Source organism: Choloepus didactylus, chromosome 15 (genome assembly GCF_015220235.1).
Source record: "Choloepus didactylus isolate mChoDid1 chromosome 15, mChoDid1.pri, whole genome shotgun sequence".
Lineage (NCBI taxonomy): Eukaryota > Metazoa > Chordata > Mammalia > Pilosa > Megalonychidae > Choloepus > Choloepus didactylus.
The window spans coordinates 69,728,351-69,747,435 of NC_051321.1; the positions used below are offsets into that span (position 1 = coordinate 69,728,351).

Consider the following 19,085-nt stretch of genomic DNA (forward strand, 5'->3'; position numbering starts at 1 on the left):
CCTCATACAGCTGTGCATCCATCACACTTAATTTTTGTTCAATTTTTAGAAACTTTTCATTACTCCAGACAAGAAATAAAGTGAAAGATGAAAAAAGAAAAAAAGGAAACTCTAAACCTCCCCTATCCCTAACCAACCCCCCTCAATTGCTGACTCCTAGTATTGATATAGTACGTTTGTTACTGTTTATGAAAAAATGTTGAAATACTACTAACTGTAGTATATAGTTTGTAATAGGTATATAGTTCTTGCCTATATGCCCCTCTGTTATTAACTTCTAATTGTATTGTCATACGTTTGTTCTGGTTCATGAAGTGATTTCTAGTATTTGTACAGTTGATCATGGACATTGCCCACCATAGGATTCAGTTTTATACATTTCCATCTTTTGACCTCCAACTTTCCTTCTGGTGACATATATGACTCTGAGCTTCCCCTTTCCACCTCGTTCACACACCATTCGGCGCTGTTAGTTATTCTCACATCTTGCTACCAACACCCCTGTTCGTTTCCAAACATTTAAGTTCATCCTAATTGAACATTCTGCTCATACTAAGCAAGAGCATCTACATTTCTTTCACAAGGCAGGAGGGAGAGTCAAAGAAGGTAGAGAGGAAAAAGAAAGAGGAAACAAAAAAATGACAGCTAGGAAGCAGCAAAAGGAAAAATAACCTTAAATCAAAGTAGAATAAAGAATCAGACAATACCACCAATGTCAAGTGTCTCACATGCCTCCCCTATCCCCCCCTCTTATCTGCATTCACCTTGGTATATCACCTTTGTTACATTAAAGGAAGCATAACACAATGATTCTATTAGTTACAGTCTCTAGTTTATGCTGATTGCATCCCTCCCCCAATGCCTCCCCATTTTTAACACCTTGCAAGGTTGACATTTGCTTGTTCTCCCTCGTAAAAGAACATATTTGTACATTTTATCACAATTGTTGAATACTCTAGATTTCACCAAGTTACACAGTCCCAGTCGTTATCTTTCCTCCTTTCTTGTGGTATCTCACATGCTCCCCACCTTCCTCTCTCAACCGTATTCAGTTACCTTTGTTCAGTGTACTTACATTGTTGTGCTACCGTCTCCCAAAATTGTGTTCCAAACCACACACTCCTGTCTTCTATCACCCTGTAGTGCTCCCTTTAGTATTTCCTGTAGGACAGGTGTCTTGTTCACAAAGTCTCTCATTGTCTGTTTGTCAGAAAATATTTTGAGCTCTCCCTCATATTTGAAGGACAGCTTTGCTGGATATAGGATTCTTGGTTGGCGGTTTTTCTCTTTCAGTATCTTAAATATATCACACCACTTCCTTCTTGCCTCCATGGTTTCTGCTGAGAGATCCGCACATAGTCTTATTAAGCTTCCTTTGTATGTAATGGATCGCTTTTCTCTTGCTGCTTTCAGGATTCTCTCTTTGTCTTTGACATTTGATAATCTGATTATTAAGTGTCTTGGCGTAGGCCTATTCATATCTCTTCTGTTTGGAGTACGCTGCGCTTCTTGGATCTGTAATTTTATGTCTTTCATAAGAGATGGGAAATTTTCATTAATTATTTCCTCTACTATTGCTTCTGCCCCCTTTCCCTTCTCTTCTCCTTCTGGGACACCAATGATACGTACATTATTGTACTTTGTTTCATCCTTGAGTTCCCAGAGATGTTTCTCATAGTTTTTCATTCTTTTCTCCATCTGCTCCTCTGCGTGTAGGCTTTCGGGTGTTTTGTTCTCCAGTTCCTGAGTGTTTTCTTCTGCCTCTTGAGATCTGCTGTTGTATGTTTCCATTGTGTCTTTCATCTCTTGTGTTGTGCCTTTCATTTCCATAGATTCTACTAGTAGGTTTTTTGAACTTTTGATTTCTGCCGTATACATGTCCAGTGCTTCCTTTACAGCCTCTATCTCTTTTGCAATATCTTCTCTAAACTTTTGGAATTGATTTAGCATTAGTTGTTTAAATTCCTGTATCTCAGTTGAAGTGTACGTTTGTTCCTTTGACTGGGCCATAACTTTGTTTTTCTTAGTGTAGGTTGTAATTTTCTGTTGTCTAGGCATGGTTTCCTTGGTTATCCAAATCAGGTTTTCCCAGACCAGAACAGGCTCAGGTCCCAGAGGGAAGAAATATTCAGTATCTGGTTTCCCTGCGGGTGTGTCTTAGAAAATTGCTCCACCCTTTGATGCCTTGGGTCACTGTGCTTTTCTGCCCAGCAGGTGACGCCTGTTAGCCTATAATTCTTGACTGGTGTGAGGAGGTATGGCCGTGTTCCCCCAGGCTCTGGGGTCTGGTTCTGAATGGAAAGGGCCCCACCCCTTTCCTCCTAGAGAAGACAGACCCCTCAGTTGGAGGTCATTAGCATTTCAATGGTCTCGCTCTCTGCTTGTGGTGTCTCCACCCTTCCCAGAGTCACAGCCCTGGAAACTGAAAATGACTGGGGCTTTCTCCACTGAGCCAAAAAACAAACAGATAGTCCCCTTCAGACCCAGTCCAAGGCAACCCTCCGGCTCTCCCAGGTCAGTCGTCACCCAAAGCCTCTGTCTGTTTTTTGGGGCTGCGTACCTGCAGTGAGCAGTTCACACTCGCTACTTAAAACCCCAGTTGGAGCTCTGCTGAGCTGTATTCGCTTGCTGGGAGAGAGCTTCTCTGTGGCACCACGCAGCTCTGCAGCTCGGGCTATGGGGGAGGGGGTCTCCCGACCTGGTTCCGCAGGTTTTACTTACAGATTTTATGCTGTGTTCTCGGGCATTCCTCCCAATTCAGGTTGGTGTATGATGAATGGATGGTCTTGTTTGTCCCCCCGCAGTTATTCTGGATTATTTACTAGTTGTTTCTGGTTTTTTGTAGTTGTTCCAGGGGGACTACTTAGCTTCCACTCCTCTCTATGCCGCCATCTTGCCCCTAGCTGTGATCTTTTTAAATATACAAACTCCAACTTCTGCACCTCCCTCAAGAGTAATTCCTTAACTCCTGGCAAGATACCTCTCTGCTACTAGTTTTAGGCAGCGATAAACTCACCTTTCTGGCCGGTTTACTGAGAGTTGGAAGTAGTTCTTTGCCATTTCTAGTCTTTCCTGGTACTGAGCAGAACCTTCTATCATTCCCTTAAAAAAAGAATAATGGTTTATCAGAACATTATTTACATGATGTCATTAAAATACCCTGCTTGCCAGCCACTTTCAGAGAGGTAGTATATTATGTAATACATTGTTCAGGAATCATAAGACCTGAGTCCTACTCCCTGTTTTGTCATTAATGTAACTTCTGGGGCTCCAGTTTCTTCATTTGTAAAATGAGAGGTCTAGGCTAGATGTAGTGGTTCCTAATCCTTTTATAACCATTAAGAGCCTCTTCAATTTGGAAGGTTTTCTACATTTTTCTATTATTTAACTGGTTATTAAGATACAACTAATTAGTAACTAAGTTACAAAACAAACATTACAGAAAGCTTGCCAAATAGAACCAAAAAGTAGCATGATCCCACTATAACTATCACTTGTCTGTTTTTCACATGCATATTTATAGTGGTATTCATACTTAATATTTTATGTTCTTTAAAAAACATACTGTAATAGTATAAGTACTTTTTCATATTGCTACATGGTCTGTATTCTTGTGCGTATTTGGTATCATATTCTTGTCCACTTCTCCCCTCTTTGAATAACCTATTTTTAAGGACACATTCAAAGTGAAATTTCTGAGTCATGGCTTGAACCTTTGTATAGCTCTTAGAACACACTATCAACTTACTTTTCAATATGGTTCTACCAATTTATGTTACCAGCAATGTACAGGAGTATTAATTCTACCATTCTCTCAATAACATTGAATATCATTCATTTTCTTTTTTATTATGTGAAAACAGCCTTCATTATGCATATCTTTTCTACCAGTGAGGATGCATATTTTAAGAGAAGTTCATTAGCTATTCTTTTTGCACTTTTTATCCATGTCTTTGCTAATTTATTTATCCATGTCTTCATGTTTGTCTTAAAAATGTATGCAAGTTGTTCATCTGATACAAATATTAATTTTAAATCACAGTACAAATATTACTAATTTTTCTAAAATACTGAAAACAGTTAACAGATACCTCATTACTACCTTCAAAGACTCTGAGTTGATTACCACTGAACTAGGACGGTCCTTTTAACTCTAGCTTCTATAATTATGTTACAAATTACATACAGACCATAGGACTTTAAATCAGTGGCTTGATTTTCCCCAAACTATGCACTTAAAAAAATGTATCATAAGTCCTACCTTAAAGAAATCTTTCTTTTTCAGACTGTCAAGGAATCCGGCCCAGAGTGGTGAGGTAGTCACGAGGGATTTTTTGGAGTCAGAAAAATGTGGGCTATATTTGGAACATAAGATCTCAAATCCATGAGCCTAAATGAGAGTGTTAGAATTTTTAGTTACTTTTAGTCACTTAGTTATAAAGGTACTTTCTTTCCATTTAGCCTCACTCAAAAACTAGGTGGTTGGACATATGGGCATGTGGACATTTATAAAAACTATTTGGATTTTTGAAAAATCTGAATTTATTTCCAAGTTTCTCTAATCTCTGCAGAGTACCAAAAACTATAAAAGTAAAACAAATAATACAAAACAAAGAATCCTCTTTCTCTTCAAAGATTTTTACCCCCTGCTAATCACAAAACAAGGAATTTAAATTTATTTCTTGTTTGCTGAAGAAAAGGCTTGCAAAACATTTGTCTAAAAGAAATTATAAATAAATTGACGATGGTCTCGAACATAGTAAAGAGAGGGAAACACTCTATTTTTATAAGAATGTTTGGTTTAAAAAAACACATTTAAAAAATAAGTAGTAAATGCACATGGTAAAATAATTCAAATAGGGAGCATCCCGCAATCCCCCAGAGGTAACTACTGCTACCAATTTCTTGCATATCCTTTCAGCAGTAATCTATGCGCACAAATAGATATATATATGTATGTATATGTGTGTGTCCTACTCCACCTCTTGTGTCACTAAATGGCAGCATATATACTGTTCTGTACCTTGCTTTTTTTTCACTTAACCATATGACTTGGAGATTATTTCATATGAGCACATAAATTTTCATTTCACTTCACGGATAGACCATAATTTATTTAACTATTCCCTTACTAATGGATCCTTAGGTAGTTTCCAGTCTTTTGCTACTACAAACAAGGCTGTTATGAGTATCTTCGTTTTACATGTCTTTGTGCACACTTAAGGATAAGTTCCTAGATGTGAAAGTGCTGGGCAGGGGGGTTTGGACATTTTAAATGTATATAGATATTGCCAAATTGTTCTTCTAGGGGATTTAATCAATTTACATTTCTATCAATGTTTGAGACTATCTCTTCTTCTATCCTATCATCAAACCAGTATATTATCAAACTTTTTGATATTTGCCAATCTAATGGTGGAAAATACAATATTATAGCTTTAAATTGTATGTCTTTTATTATGAGCAATGTTCAACATTTTTTATATGTTTAAATTAAAGGTCATTTGTATTTCCTTTTCTGTGGATTATCTGTTCATGGCTTCTGAACATTTTTTTCTATTAACTGGTTACTATTTCTTTTTCACATTGATTTATAGGAACCCTTTACATATTAAGTAAATCAGCCCTTTGTCACCTATATTGCAAGTAGAATAACTTTCTTCAGCTCTAATATTTTTTACATTTTTTTCTCCCACCCAGAAATACTTAATTTTTACATAAATTTATCAATCTTTTTTTTGTTTGTTTTTAATAGCTCCTGGTTTTGAGTCCTGCTTAGAAAGGCTTTTCCTACTCAGGTTATAAAAAGTTTTCCTATGTTTTCTTTTAACTTTGATGGTTATAATTTTTACATTTAAGAATTTGATCAGACAAATTTATTTCGGTATAAGGAGTCAGTCAACGTTAATTTTTAAGATGGTTTCCCAATTATCCTACCATCATTTACTCAATAATCCATTTTTATCTTTCAATTTGAACCGCCACATTTTACCACATTCTAATATATATTGAGTATATTTCTAGACTTCCTATGCTGTGCCATTATTCTGCTAAAAGCCCTTTTATGTAAAGGAAGAAAATAAAATTTTCTGGCTCAACATTACCAACTTCATGCCCAACTCATGGGCTCGGTATTGGGGATGAGATGGAGGAGGCAGCCTGTATCCACTCCTCCGATCTGGCACAAACCTTTGTTGCACCAACTGTGCATACAGACACTTAGTGAAAGTGACCTGGGAAACAGAAAACAAAACACGTAAGCCTTTTCTTGAAAATAAAATGTGAATTCATTTCATAGTTAAATATAGCAATAAATCCACTAATGAGCTTCACATTCATAGATAAAATACAAAGAAAAGCCAAACTATTCACTACCTACTTTAAAAAAAAAAACCTGTAATATATAATTCACATACCATAAAATATGCCCTTGTTGTTTCAATTATCACTAATAGAGTCCACATCATTAGTTACAACACATGGCTGCTGAGGAGCAGGGGGTTATGGGGGAGGTAGAAAATACAAAATAATTCTTAATTCTCTGGAAGTGATGAAATGCTTTATTGTTAACAGGAAAATTATTCTAATAGGGAAAAATAGATAGGTAAATGAGAATCACATATCTTCCTCCACTGGAAGGAAGAAAATAAAAAAGAAAAATACGTGTATTAACTTGCTATAGGGAAACAGAATATTTCTAATTTTTTCTAGTGAATAATTAAAATAACATTTCAATTTTCTTTCCAATGAAAGAAACTAAATGACCAAGAGAGATTTCCTACCGATGTCATGATGCGTGTTTCAGGCAAGAATGTTTTGAAAATGCGACAGGCCCGCAGGTCAGTGGGGTCCCGTAGGTAAAATGCCTGGACTGCTGCAGCCACCAACCTGGGGTGCTGCCTCAGAACTGCTACAGCGCCAGCTGGGAGGAAGCAGTGTGCTCGATGAAGGGAGGCTTGGACTTTTTCTGGGTACCTGTGAGAGGTAAAATTATTAATTCAATATTATTATTATTTTTAAAATCTAATATCATACCATTCACTTTCCCCTTAACATTTTATCTTATCTTGGTTGATCAAGAGTGAGCTGTAGAGAGTTGACAAGAGAGGTGAAGATAAAAATAATGTATACACTTAAGACTGGAAGGAAGAAGAGAGAGAAACTGAAAAAGTGGGAAAAAATGGAAAACAAAGAAAATAGATTAAGGTGGTTCAACAAAAACAAAACAAAAATTACTATAAATAAATCGGAATTTATTCTTCTAAAAATAGTACAAAGTATACTAAATCAAAACTAAAAGAGATTTATAATATTGTTAAGACATGAATGGTGGTAAACATTCCAAAAATACACAAGTGTTGAATGGTTGACTAATATGTTATAGAATAAGACCTTCTCTTGTGAATGAAGCCTAAAGGGATCCACATGGGCCAAAGAACCCCATATGTAGGCCCAGACCACAGAAGAAACCAAACACACTGTGCTTCCTTAGGTTTTCATTCTTAAAGTTCTCAAATTTTTTATCTATAGCTAGAAATAATACTTAGACAGGATATCCAAAGTAAATGAGTGCAAAAATATTGGGACTAGATTCTAACACTCTGGGGTGGGAATTAAAAGATACATCTTTATTTCTTGGTTTCAAAATCCTAGAAACGCTCATAAATTTAATTAGTTAGCCAATTTTACAAAGAAAGGGGATGAAGAAAAAATGAAAACTAGTATTAATCTAGGTGAAAGAAATTCTACATTTAGTGGGAGACTAAGCTGCATTAAACCAAAAAGTCTCCTTGCCTAGCAATGGAAGCTATATTCTTCTTACCCGCTGATGCGCCTATTCACAGCAGCTCGAACAGATTCTGAAGCCAAAATTTTTTCTGGGTGTGCTGAGATTATATTCAATGCTTGTGGGACTGTTGGGGGTGTGGTGGGTAACCAGGACACTGCTGCTGGTTTCCTTGGTACTGGAATAATGCACAACTCTCCATGGTGGAAAAACACCTGCAAAATGACACATTTTTAATTTTCACACCGGGCATTGGCAGACTCTACGCACATTATGAAAATAATGCAACATTATCTCATCTCCGTAAATTTTCAAAACTTCATTTACTTACCCTATTGACACTATTATCGGGATCCAACCATTTAGGAAGAAAGTCGGCAGCTTCTATTAACAAGAATTCACCATCATTGTCTTCAATCCTAAAGCAACAGGAGTTCCAATTTTGCATTCAAAAAGCACATACTGGCTAGTAATCAAAACAGTTTTATTCTAACACATTTTTCCCTCATCTTAGTAAATATTTAAGTATATACTATGTGCAGGTTGCTATAAGAAAGTAAAATGTTTAAGATACCATTTGGCATTGAAGGAAACTAGAAGATTGTGAAAAGGCATTGGAGGGAGATGACAAGCAGAGAAAATAAGAAAAATACATAAATAATAATAGACAAAAATATGAAAAATATATAAAGTACAATGTGGTTTCAAAAGAAAAAAATCATATAGCTGAGATTAGGAAAGTCTTTATGGAGGAGGTATTATTTGGAACTTGAAAGGTATTTTGTTTTGCCTCATTTGCATCACTTTTTAAATTTTAATAACTAATACATTCACATGATTAGTAAAAGTTATACAATGAGAAAATATCCTACCTACTTTTGTCCTCATCTGCCCAATTCCTGTCCCCCAACCACTATTATCTCTTGTATATCCTTCCAAAGTTTGTTTATACATAACCTAGCAAATTAGGTCTATATATTCCTATTTGCCTCTCTTTTCAAATGAAAGGTATTTTATATATGTATATATATACTCTTCTAGCTTTCTTTTCCTTTTCAATGAGTGGAGATACAGGGAGAAAAGGAGAGAGGCTCTTGGGAGAGGCAAAAGCATAAGGAAAAGTATGGAGGTAGCAATTTAAAGTGGCTATTTGGAGAACAATAACCAGTAAAGAAAAAGACTAGACAAGGAGTTACATCATTCTATGAAGAGCTCTAAATGTTGGCTGGATCAATGAGAATGAGCAGGCAAAGGAAAAAGAAACAAAGGTTTTAGAGCAAGCTAGTAAAATCGTTATAGCTCTATCTTAGGAAGATTAATCTGACAGGGACAGGGAGTGCTTTCCTTTTTTCTAATGGTTTTTAAAAAGCCAAGAAGACAGTAAATGCCTAGGATTTAAAGAGCTTTATAGACCTGGTTTGTAGGTATGAACCATAATTATATAAATATCAGAATCTGCATACAAATTATCCTTATCATACCTGTAAAGAGAGAAGCTAACATTTTTGTTTTTGTTCATTTAAAAAACTATCATTTATTAAGAAATTATTGCTAATTATTTTTAGGTGTGGTAATAGCAGTATTTAAAATAAGAGTTCTTATTTTTTATTACATTGTGAAGTATTTAAAGATGAAATGACACAGTATGGAAGATTTGCTTTAACATATTCTTGCTATGGGATGGGAGTGGGGAAAGGGTATAGATGAAATAAGATTGACCATGAGTTGGTAGTTATTAATGAAGCTGAGTGATGGGTACATGTGGGTTCATTAAACTTTTTTCTCTATACTCATGTATGAATGAAATTTTGGAAATAAAAAGTTTTAAAATGTTTTCCTTTTTCTTTCTTTTTGTGCTGTTGGGAGACTGGATGGTAAAAAAAGACCAGAGTTTAGGGGCTGACTAGGAAAACTAGGACAAAATATGGTTAAATGGGCAAAACCTCCCTCTGCTGCCATGATTGGTAATCACACAGAACTATCAGTTCCCATTTTCAAGAATGAATTAGAATGCAGTGTTAACTACTTCCCTTCCTAAACAATTGTTCACTGATTTCTCTTTAAATTTCTTCTATACTGTATATGATTTCTAAAAAAATATAGCTATGGTCTAGAAGAGAAAAATAGATTAAGGAACTCTGTGAAATACGTATATGTATACATGAGGGGAATTGTTTTTTAAAGTTATATAAGAAATTTAATGGTGACTAGATGTGGGCAGTCAGAACCGTGCATTCTTTTGTATTGTTCAAATTTTGTTTGCCACATCTATCTGTTCTTTCATAATGAAAATAAAAAAAGGAAACCTGAAATAAGTAGATATTGTTTGAAAGTTTTTGGAAGTTAAACTCTCTAATAACTCTTTGATTCTTCCTCAAGAAAAGATTAAGCTAAACTCTGAAGTCACTTTTAAAATCCTGGCCCCCAATTTGTACAATTCCATTAGACTACAGAAAAAAAATTAGTAAAATGATAAAAATGTAGTCACTTAGTTTCAATAATAGAATTCCTTTATAATTATTAAAATAACAATAATACCTTGCTACCAAGTCTGGAAATTCCTTTGTAATCTGTTTTATTAGGTAAACAATAAACCATTCATCCTCAGTGTTATCCCCAAACTCTGTCATGCCAAACATATGAGCAGGAACACCTCCTAAAAACAAGAGAAAAACAAACATATAACCAGGTAAAGTTGTTATTGCAAATAAAAATACATGTGATCATTCAACTGAACAACATTCATTGACTAATTACTATGTTCCAGGTACTATACTGGGAGCTGGGGTTGCAATCCTGAACAAAATACAAGATGACAACTCTTAGGGAGCTCAAGGTCTAAAACAAGAGAGACCTAAAACAAGAGACTAGACACATGCACTAAGTGCTATGTGAGCAAAAAGGAGGTGATATCTGAGTTACACCCTTCTGAAAGAATGAACAGAAGTGGGCTTTCCAGAAAGAGGGAACAATCTGTGCAAAGGCACAGAGGCATGACAGACAATAGCATGTTCTGGGACTATCAGGAAGCTACATTTGGATGGAGGAAAAATTTTTAAACAAGTGTATTACAGAGCATCTGAAGAGCTGCCACCCAACTCTCCTTTTCACCCCAGGTCTCCCAAGTTTTTTTAACTAGAGTAGCTCCAATTAGAGTATCTGTTTTTAACTACGTAATATATGAGACTTCAGCTTGAACTCCATCCTGAAGCAATGGAGAACTGTTGAAGGATATTAGGCAGGAGAGTGACATGATCAGATTTGGGTTTTACAAGGGTAACTGGCTACAGTGTAAGGAACTGTAGCTGGAAGCAGACAGGTTAAGTAGGAGGCTACTGTAGATTTACAGATGAAGAGGCCCTAGAATGCAGCCAAACAGATTTTAAAAAAGGGGCCATATTTAAGAGGCAATCACACCAGGACTTGGTGCCTGACTGAACATGGTGAAGTGGGGAGCTGAGCATAATTTTCAATTACTAACTAGTTTTGATAACTATGTAGATGGCAATGCCATTAAGTAAGATGAGAAAACACAAGGTAAAAATGACTTTCTAAAGGAAAATAAGAAGTAGGTTTCGGATGTGCTGCACTAATGAAACACTGTTCTTGCCAATAAATATCACATGTATTTCAGTGAACAGTAGTTCAATAAAATTAACAGGAGGGAAGACATTTGGCAAACATTAAACAAAAGATAACAGATAAGCACTAAACTGAGTCAGACTGACGGTGGCACACATGCCAGCCTTCTGATCCCAAACAAGACCCCATGTAAGTCACAGGATAACTAGAGCTTTCGTCACCTATCCATGAATAATTTTACTAAAGCTATAAGAAATGATTTTTTTAAAGTGCCCTATTCGACCACAGGTCAGACCTCAAGTACTGACAACACAGGGAAGTAGTGAAGGAAACTCAAAATGCTTCTTCTGAGTGGCATAACTCCCATTAATAACTCCCATTCTTTTTCTTTATAAGTCAGGGAAAGCCACTCTTAGATTCCCACCAAAACAACTAAATGAGACAAGGCAGCCTACTAAACACACAATCAAGAGTAAGGAATACTGAGTAATAGCAAAAGGAACCACAGTTAAGAAAGCCTGCTGTCTGAATCTGTTTAGTAAAGGCACATAGATACATCATGGCATAGTAAAGTAATTAAAGTTCAAAAGAATAGTCCTGAGGTTAATACATTTGAATATATGCTAGTTCTAAGGTAATGACTATTAGAAAGGTTTTCATCAACATAAATTTTTTTTTAAAAAAAAGGCTTTTCTCCCTTTTTTTTTTTTTTAAAGTTTAAGGGCTTAACTGAATATAGGCAAGCATCACTAATCTAAAAAGTTCAGGATATAAACATCTTCCTGACAACGTGGAATGAACTACTGACTATTATTACACATTGCTGTGGCCAGAATAAAATAGATTCAAACATATCAAGAGTGGTGAAAAAGCCTTACCTTTCCCAGGTATGTATTTGAGATTGAAAGGCTGATTCTGCCAAATATAGGAAACCAGCAGAGGAGCAAACTGAGTCATTATTCTCTCAATATACTTCTGAAGAATTTCTTTATGTTTTTCTGGGTCCGTTGGTTCATCTGGTAACAGGAACAGGCGGTACTCCACAGTGTCTTCCACTGTAGCAAGCTTCATATTTTTCTCCATTTTTGTTTGAAAACTACATTTGAAGTTTCAATAATGTAAACCACATAAAACAATGTTGAAGTAACATCCCATTCTCTGCACTCTCCTAGGTGATTTCATTAATATTGTTTTCCAAAATTCAGTTATTCACATGCCATCATCATGATTTTCACCTTGACCGTGCAACAACTATAATAACATTTAGCTAATATTACTTTTATAATGATTTTTTATACTTAAAAATATATCAATATCAATGGAAATCTAGTTTTACATTCCCAAATTAAGTGTGTAATAAAATAAAATGCTTGTCCTCACACTAGCAGTGCTGTGTATAGCACATTTTGAGAAACACTACACTAACATCCACTGTTTAAACACTATCAAAAGTTCCTGTTCTCCACTAATTAGCTGTGTTGCTTTGGACACTTCACTTTCTCTTTCTAGAGCTTACCATCTCTAAACTCAGCCCCCCATTTAAAACTTTATTATTCAAATGTTCTTAAGAGCATTCTCCCTTGCTCTGAAGAATTTAAATCTCTCCCTTTCATAAACATTGTAGGGCACCAGGGAATTCAAAACTACAAAAATATTCACGTCCTATTATCTCACTCCAAAATACAGGTTATTCCCTGTGGATCTCCAAAGAGAATATATCTGCCCACGGTTCTTTGATCCTGAATTTGCCCCTTTCTCAAATCTCAGGGAGCATAGCTCTGGAATCTTAGAAGTGGTAAATAAGGCCTGCTGTTTTCTAAGATTTGCCCTTACAAATAAAAGTACTACTTTACTGTCTCTAGAACTCATTATTTCCCAAAGTGGTAGAGTGAAAATGTAGTTCTGAAGTATACTTAAACTCACAAAGGAATATTCCATTAGGAATTAGAGGAAAGTGGTGACTTCCTTTACTTCCTAGGTTGCTGTCAGGTGATGCTTGTAAAGGAGGTCTGGAGGACCACCCATTCTTAGGCTTCCCGGCTTTCTAACGGACTAAGGAGACAAGGTCGAGAAAAACCTGTAGCTTCCATCCAGACACCCACCCACCAGAGTCTGCCCAAAGCCTGATTTTGCTTTTCAACCGAGGGGCACAGACAATTATTCTATCGACCCGCCCAACCCCAATGCCAAGCACACCTTTTGCAAAATTTAGTGTCGGAATTGAAAGAGACTTTGAGATCATCCAGGCTAACTCCTCTGTATACAGATGAGAAAACCAGGAACACACAAAAGAGAAGCTACTAAGCTGGAAGGGCCTCACTTGAGGCCTAGCGCTCTTTGCCCGAACCAGGCTATCCCTGCTTCTGACAAAATAAAATCAATTCCTCTTACAGTTCTAGGGTCTCTTCGGCGTGTCTCAGCTGCGACTTTTCTTCCACCACCCTCTTCCAAAGCGTGAGAATTCCGGGAGCTCCCCGCCGGGAATCAGGGTTCTTCAGCAACACCAGCCGCTAAAGTCGGGCCCAACGTCAGCCCGGGACCTGAGGCCAGGAAGAAACTCAGAAAGAAACCGCCTCAGCCTCCGGAACCTCCAAGCGTCTCCACTACCGCGCGTCGGCGGAAGCCTTAGGCGGGTGCCTGGGTACTTTCGTCACTTCCTACTCCCGCGGGGAACAAGGAAGGGGAGGTGACTAGAGAGCTGGAGACCCTGGGGGTGTGGTGATCGGGAGTCTAGGCGACGGGGCTGGAAGGAGCTGGAAGGTGGCAGGAGGGGGCCGGACCAGAGCCAGCAGGAGGGCCGGGCCCGGAGGCCCCCACCCTGGCGTACCCGCCTCGGCCGCTTCTGAGGAGGACGATGATCTCCAGATACATTCGGAAGGCGCCGCCACAGAGCTTGGAGCTGTGAGTGGACTGCTCAGCTGAGGCCAGCCGGGGCCGGGGGAGGCTGAGGTGGACCCGAGCGCTCTGAGACTGTTGCTGATCAGTCCCTCGCTGCTTTCCTTTGCCAAGGCGGAGGAGAGAGATTTTTCTTCGGAATTCTCTCCTCCCAGCCCTGCTGGATGCTGCCCCTTTTACCTGGAGATAAGAACGTGTCACCTGTGGTATCCTAGGCCTCTTGGACTGCACTTCTACCGCTCAGGGACTGGGTCTTCTAAAGAATTCGTAGTTTCCGCATGGCTTCATGCCCCCACTGTCAATGGCCATTGGCAGAAGTTATTAATTAATTGCTAAATGAGTGCTACAATAAAGTTGAATACATCCAGTGCCAGGCATCATACTAAACTATTTACGTGCATCAACTCCCTTAATCCTCTCAGCAAGGATATGAGATAGGACTATTATTTTGTACATTCTACAGAAAATATTCCAGATTTAAAGATTGTAGCATGCCAAAGATTACACAGCCAGCAAGTGATGGAGCTGAAGTATGAATCTGGTTGTCGATCAGATTCTGAAGCCTGTGGTCATAACACTTTCACATACTGCCTCTCCATCTCTGAATCCTTAAGGATCAGTTTTGATTTTGAGACTGGCATTTAAGCATTTAAATATTTCTGGTATTTAAACTCCCCTCTCACCCTCTCCCCCCCAGTGAAGTGTTGCAAAGATAGTATCTTATACTTCAGGTTTTACATTTTCAAAAGGACTTTCACATTTTGATCTTCATAACTCTGTAAGATGAGTATTATTATCGTCAATGTTTTGGAAAATAAGACCATATCATAAAAGTTACATATCTTAATACAAATTATATAGTCAATAGAATCAGGATTTGAACTTGGGGTTTTTAACCCCAAATCCAAAATTTTTCCTCCACTGAACTATAATTTAAGCAACCACACATTTGTTAATTGAATATTAACTATATAGGGTAATCAAAGGATGGTATTTTGAGTTACATTTGAGTTTCTGGTTAGGCTGTTTTCTAGGTGTGTAACTTTTAGGCAAATTATGAAATCTCTGAACCTTCATTTCTATAATATAGGAGTAAGACCTACTTCACAATAAAGTGCATGTAAAGTGATAGCACTTTACATGTAGTTAAGTGTTCAAGAAATATTTTTTTCCTCCCCACCTTTATTTGATACACTAGCCATACAAAGAAAATCAGTCCAAGATGTAAGTTATCATCTTCTAAGGGGTAGGATATGCATGCAGTAGCAACTCAGATAATAAGCCCTCTAGGAATTAGGAAGAAGAATCAGTCTTTTCCCAATAAAGTGAACATAGCTTAGCTAAAAATCAGCTTTTATAATGAATTCTGACCATTCTGCTAGTAAAATTAAAAATGTTGATAGGCACTTACTGGACCAGAATTACTGACCCCAGCCTAGTTACATTTCTTGTTCTCTGTTACTAAATATGACTCACTAGAGGAGTCAGAATGATGTGACTAATGAAGATAATGAAGATAAAATGCATTTAAGTGACAGTAAATTTAAAGCAATTTTTATTTCTGGTGTTATAATGATGATCTGCTTTGCAGTAATAACTTTAGTTTTCTTCCTAACAGTTCCAAATTATAGATTTTGAAAAGAGTGTAGAAAAAGAGTGATTTTAACATATAGCTTACCATTTTTTAATGAAAAATTTCACACAAACATATAAATAACAGTATGGGGGCCCTGCCCTGATCAAGATGACAGCATGGGATGCTTTAGAACTCTATTCCCCCACAGAAGCTTTGAACAACTGGCAAGAACTGGCAGAAACATCTTTCTCAAAGCTTCAGAAAACAGTGAAAGGACTTTAGCCATAGAGCGAGTGCCAAATCAAGAACAAGGCTGCTTAAAAGCTGTATGATCTCATGGTGCCCTGGCTTGCACCTCTGGCACCCCTCCCTAGCTTGACGTGGAGCTGGCCCACACGCCCAGTGCAGGGCCATGGTCCTGGTTCTTGAGGAAGCAGAGTAATCCTCATGCTCCTACTAGAAGCATATCTGCCTGTCCTAATCTCTCTGGTGGTGGCCTGAGGGGCATGCTGTCCCAGAACTTGCCTGGTGTGGAAAAGGCAGCTCACAGAACTCTCCTACAGAATGTTGTGGGAGAGCAGTCTAGTTGTGCTGCCTGAGGCAAGGGATTACTGGCTGGAGGACATACAATGCAGTGCCCAGGACCCTGAGGAAACTTTCATAGGGAAGAGGGGACTTTCAGAACCAAGTAAATGGAGAAATTGCTAGGGCTACACACCCATGCCTAAAAAACTTCCTGTAGAAAGGATCAAGGAGGCCCCTACGCTTTGGCCTGGAGCTATTCCCTAAACTCTTTAATAAGACCATTGAAATCAACCAGTTGGAGGAACAGAAATAAGAAAGAATGAAGAAAAATGAACAGAGCCTGAGGACCCTGTGGGACAGCATCAAGCATTCCAATACCATCAAGCAGACCAATACATATTATAGGAGTCCCAGGAGATGAAAGAGAGAAAGAGGAAGAGAGGATATGCAAAGAAATAATGGCTGAAAACTTTCCAAATTTAATGAAAGACATGAATATACATATAAAAGGCACTCAACACACTCCAAACAGGCTAAACCCAAACAGACACACAATGTGGCATATTGTAATCAGATCGTCAAGTCCCAAATATAGAATGCTGAAAGCCACAAGAGAGAGAAGCAATGTGTCACATACAAGGGAGCCTCAATAAGATTAAGTGGTAATTTCCCCTCAAAAACCATCGAGGCAACATTCCTGTGGGTGTGGACCTGTTGTAAGTGGGATCTTTTGGTGAGGCTACATAAGCTAAGGTGTGCCTACCTCCTTCAGGGTGGGTCTTAATCCTCTTACTAGAATCCTTTATAAGAAAATGAAATTCAGGCAAAGAGAGAGAAAGCCATGGAAGCAAGAAGCTGAAAGCAAGGAAACCTGGAAGGGAAGGGAGGGACCAGCGGACATCACCATGTGCCTCGCCATGTGAAAGAGGAGTCCAGGATCACCAGCTGCTGGTCTTCATGGGGAAAGCATTATCTTGATGATGCCTAGATTTGGACATTTTTTGGCTTCAAAACTGTAAGCTTATGAACTAATAAATTCCCATAGTTAAAACCAATGCATTTTATGGTATCTGCTTTTCTGCAGCTTAGCAAAGTAAAACAAATGTAGACAACCCTAATAAAGCATTGTAGAAGAGTATCTAATGACTTGGAAACGTACCCACCCAATTTTATGTGGATAAATAAAAATATAAATTGACTTCCAAAAAAAAACCATTGAGGCAAGAAGGCAGTGTGATGACATATTAAAAGTGCTGGAAGGAAAATATTACCAACCAAAAATTCTGTATCAAGCAAAACTCTTTCAAAAATGAGGGTGAGAATAAGACATTTCCAGATAAAGAAAAGCTGAGGGACTTCATCACCACTAGACTTGTCCTACAAGAGATGCTAAAGAGAGTTCTGGAGGTTGAAAGGAAAGGACAATAGACAATAGATTGAAGCTGCATGAGGAAATAAAGATTCTGATGAGGGTAATGACATGAGTAAAGGTAAATGCCAGTACTACTGTATTTTTGGTTTGTAATTCCACTTCCTACAGGATTTAAAAGGCAAATGCATAAAATGTAATGCTAATCAGTGGTGTCGGATTCATAATGTTTAAATATGCAAACTGTGACAACATAAAGGTGGGAGGATGGAGGGGTATAGGATCACAGTTTATGTATTGAAATTAAGTTGGTATCAAAGCAAATAAGATTGTTATAGATTTACATTAAATTTAAGCCATTGTAACTACAAAGAAAATATCAGAGAATATGCAAGCCTATAGAGAAATTAAGAGTACAGGTTGCTGAGACCAGGGGGTAGAGGGGAATGGGAAGTTAATGCATTTGGGTGTAGGATTTCTGTTTGGGGAGAGGGGAAAATTTTACTAATGGAAAGTAGTGGGGATAGTGTCATATGGTGAATGTGATTAAGCCCATTGAATGGTATTCTTGTGAGTATTCAAAAAGGGAAAATTGTGTTATATATTTTTCCCACAGTTATTAAAAAAAAAAAAAAGAAAGAGCAGCTAAAGAGACAATGACAATTAAAGGCAATACATGTTCCTAAATGGGATTTAGCAAGGGAGGAGGAAAGTCTCAAAGGAACACTATTGGGGCATATGAAAAATTGGAATATAGACTGTTAGTTTCTATCAATTTCTTGAAGTTGATAACTATATTTAAGGTGGATACATAAGTGAAATACATTCTTAGGGAATATACATGGCAGTATTAAGTATTCAAGGAGCATGATGTATACAGCCTACACTCAAGTGTTCAGGAAATGGATAGACAGATAGATAGATAGATAGATACATACGTACATATCTACATACATACCATGATATGGTAAATGTAACAAAATGTTAAAATTGTTTGATCTGGGTATCTTATGGAGTTCTCTGTATGGAGTTTGTATTATTTTTGTACCTGTCCTGTAAGTTTGAAGAGTTCTGTCACCACCAAGGAACTTCCCAGTGTACATACCCCTTTATAGTCACACTCACCCTTCACTCCTTTTTCTGTCCCCTGGTGTGCCAGTTTGAATGTATTGTGTCCCCCAAACACCATTATCTTTGATGTAGTCTTGTGGGGCAGACGTTTTGGTGCTGATTAGATTTGCTTGGAATGTGCCCCACCCAGCTGTGGGTGATGATATACACTATATGATTCCATTGATAAAACATTCATAAAACAAGAAAACTAAAGAGATAGTGAAAGATTACTAGTTGCC

General features: G+C 37.6%; 2 protein-coding genes across 13 annotated transcripts in view; one reads left to right on the top strand and one right to left on the bottom strand.

The window, feature by feature from the left end:
* Positions 1-13,989, bottom strand: part of ECD (ecdysoneless cell cycle regulator) — a 73,128-nt gene extending 59,139 nt beyond the window's left edge. For 6 of the 9 annotated variants that reach the window (XM_037803943.1, XM_037803942.1, XM_037803940.1 and 3 more), the window contains exons 1-9: positions 13,760-13,988; positions 12,247-12,464; positions 10,325-10,442; positions 8,118-8,205; positions 7,823-8,001; positions 6,783-6,975; positions 6,105-6,233; positions 4,262-4,390; positions 3,017-3,102 (exon numbers count right to left, since the gene is read on the bottom strand). In XM_037803943.1, the coding sequence (XP_037659871.1) occupies positions 3,017-3,102; positions 4,262-4,390; positions 6,105-6,233; positions 6,783-6,975; positions 7,823-8,001; positions 8,118-8,205; positions 10,325-10,442; positions 12,247-12,451 (1,127 nt within the window). In that variant the 5' untranslated portion in view covers positions 12,452-12,464; positions 13,760-13,988. Of the gene's footprint in view, positions 1-3,016; positions 3,103-4,261; positions 4,391-6,104; positions 6,234-6,782; positions 6,976-7,822; positions 8,002-8,117; positions 8,206-10,324; positions 10,443-12,246; positions 12,465-13,759 lie in introns of all 9 variants that reach the window. The other 3 variants (XM_037803936.1, XM_037803941.1, XM_037803935.1) reach the window with 2 other exon arrangements.
* Positions 13,990-14,038: 49 nt separating this feature from the next.
* The window catches only part of FAM149B1 (family with sequence similarity 149 member B1), an 84,873-nt gene continuing 79,826 nt past the window's right edge, over positions 14,039-19,085 (top strand). For all 4 annotated transcript variants that reach the window (XM_037803944.1, XM_037803946.1, XM_037803945.1 and 1 more), the window contains exon 1: positions 14,039-14,269. In XM_037803944.1, coding sequence (XP_037659872.1) covers positions 14,223-14,269 — 47 coding nt within the window. In that variant the 5' untranslated portion in view covers positions 14,039-14,222. The remainder of the gene's footprint in view (positions 14,270-19,085) is intronic.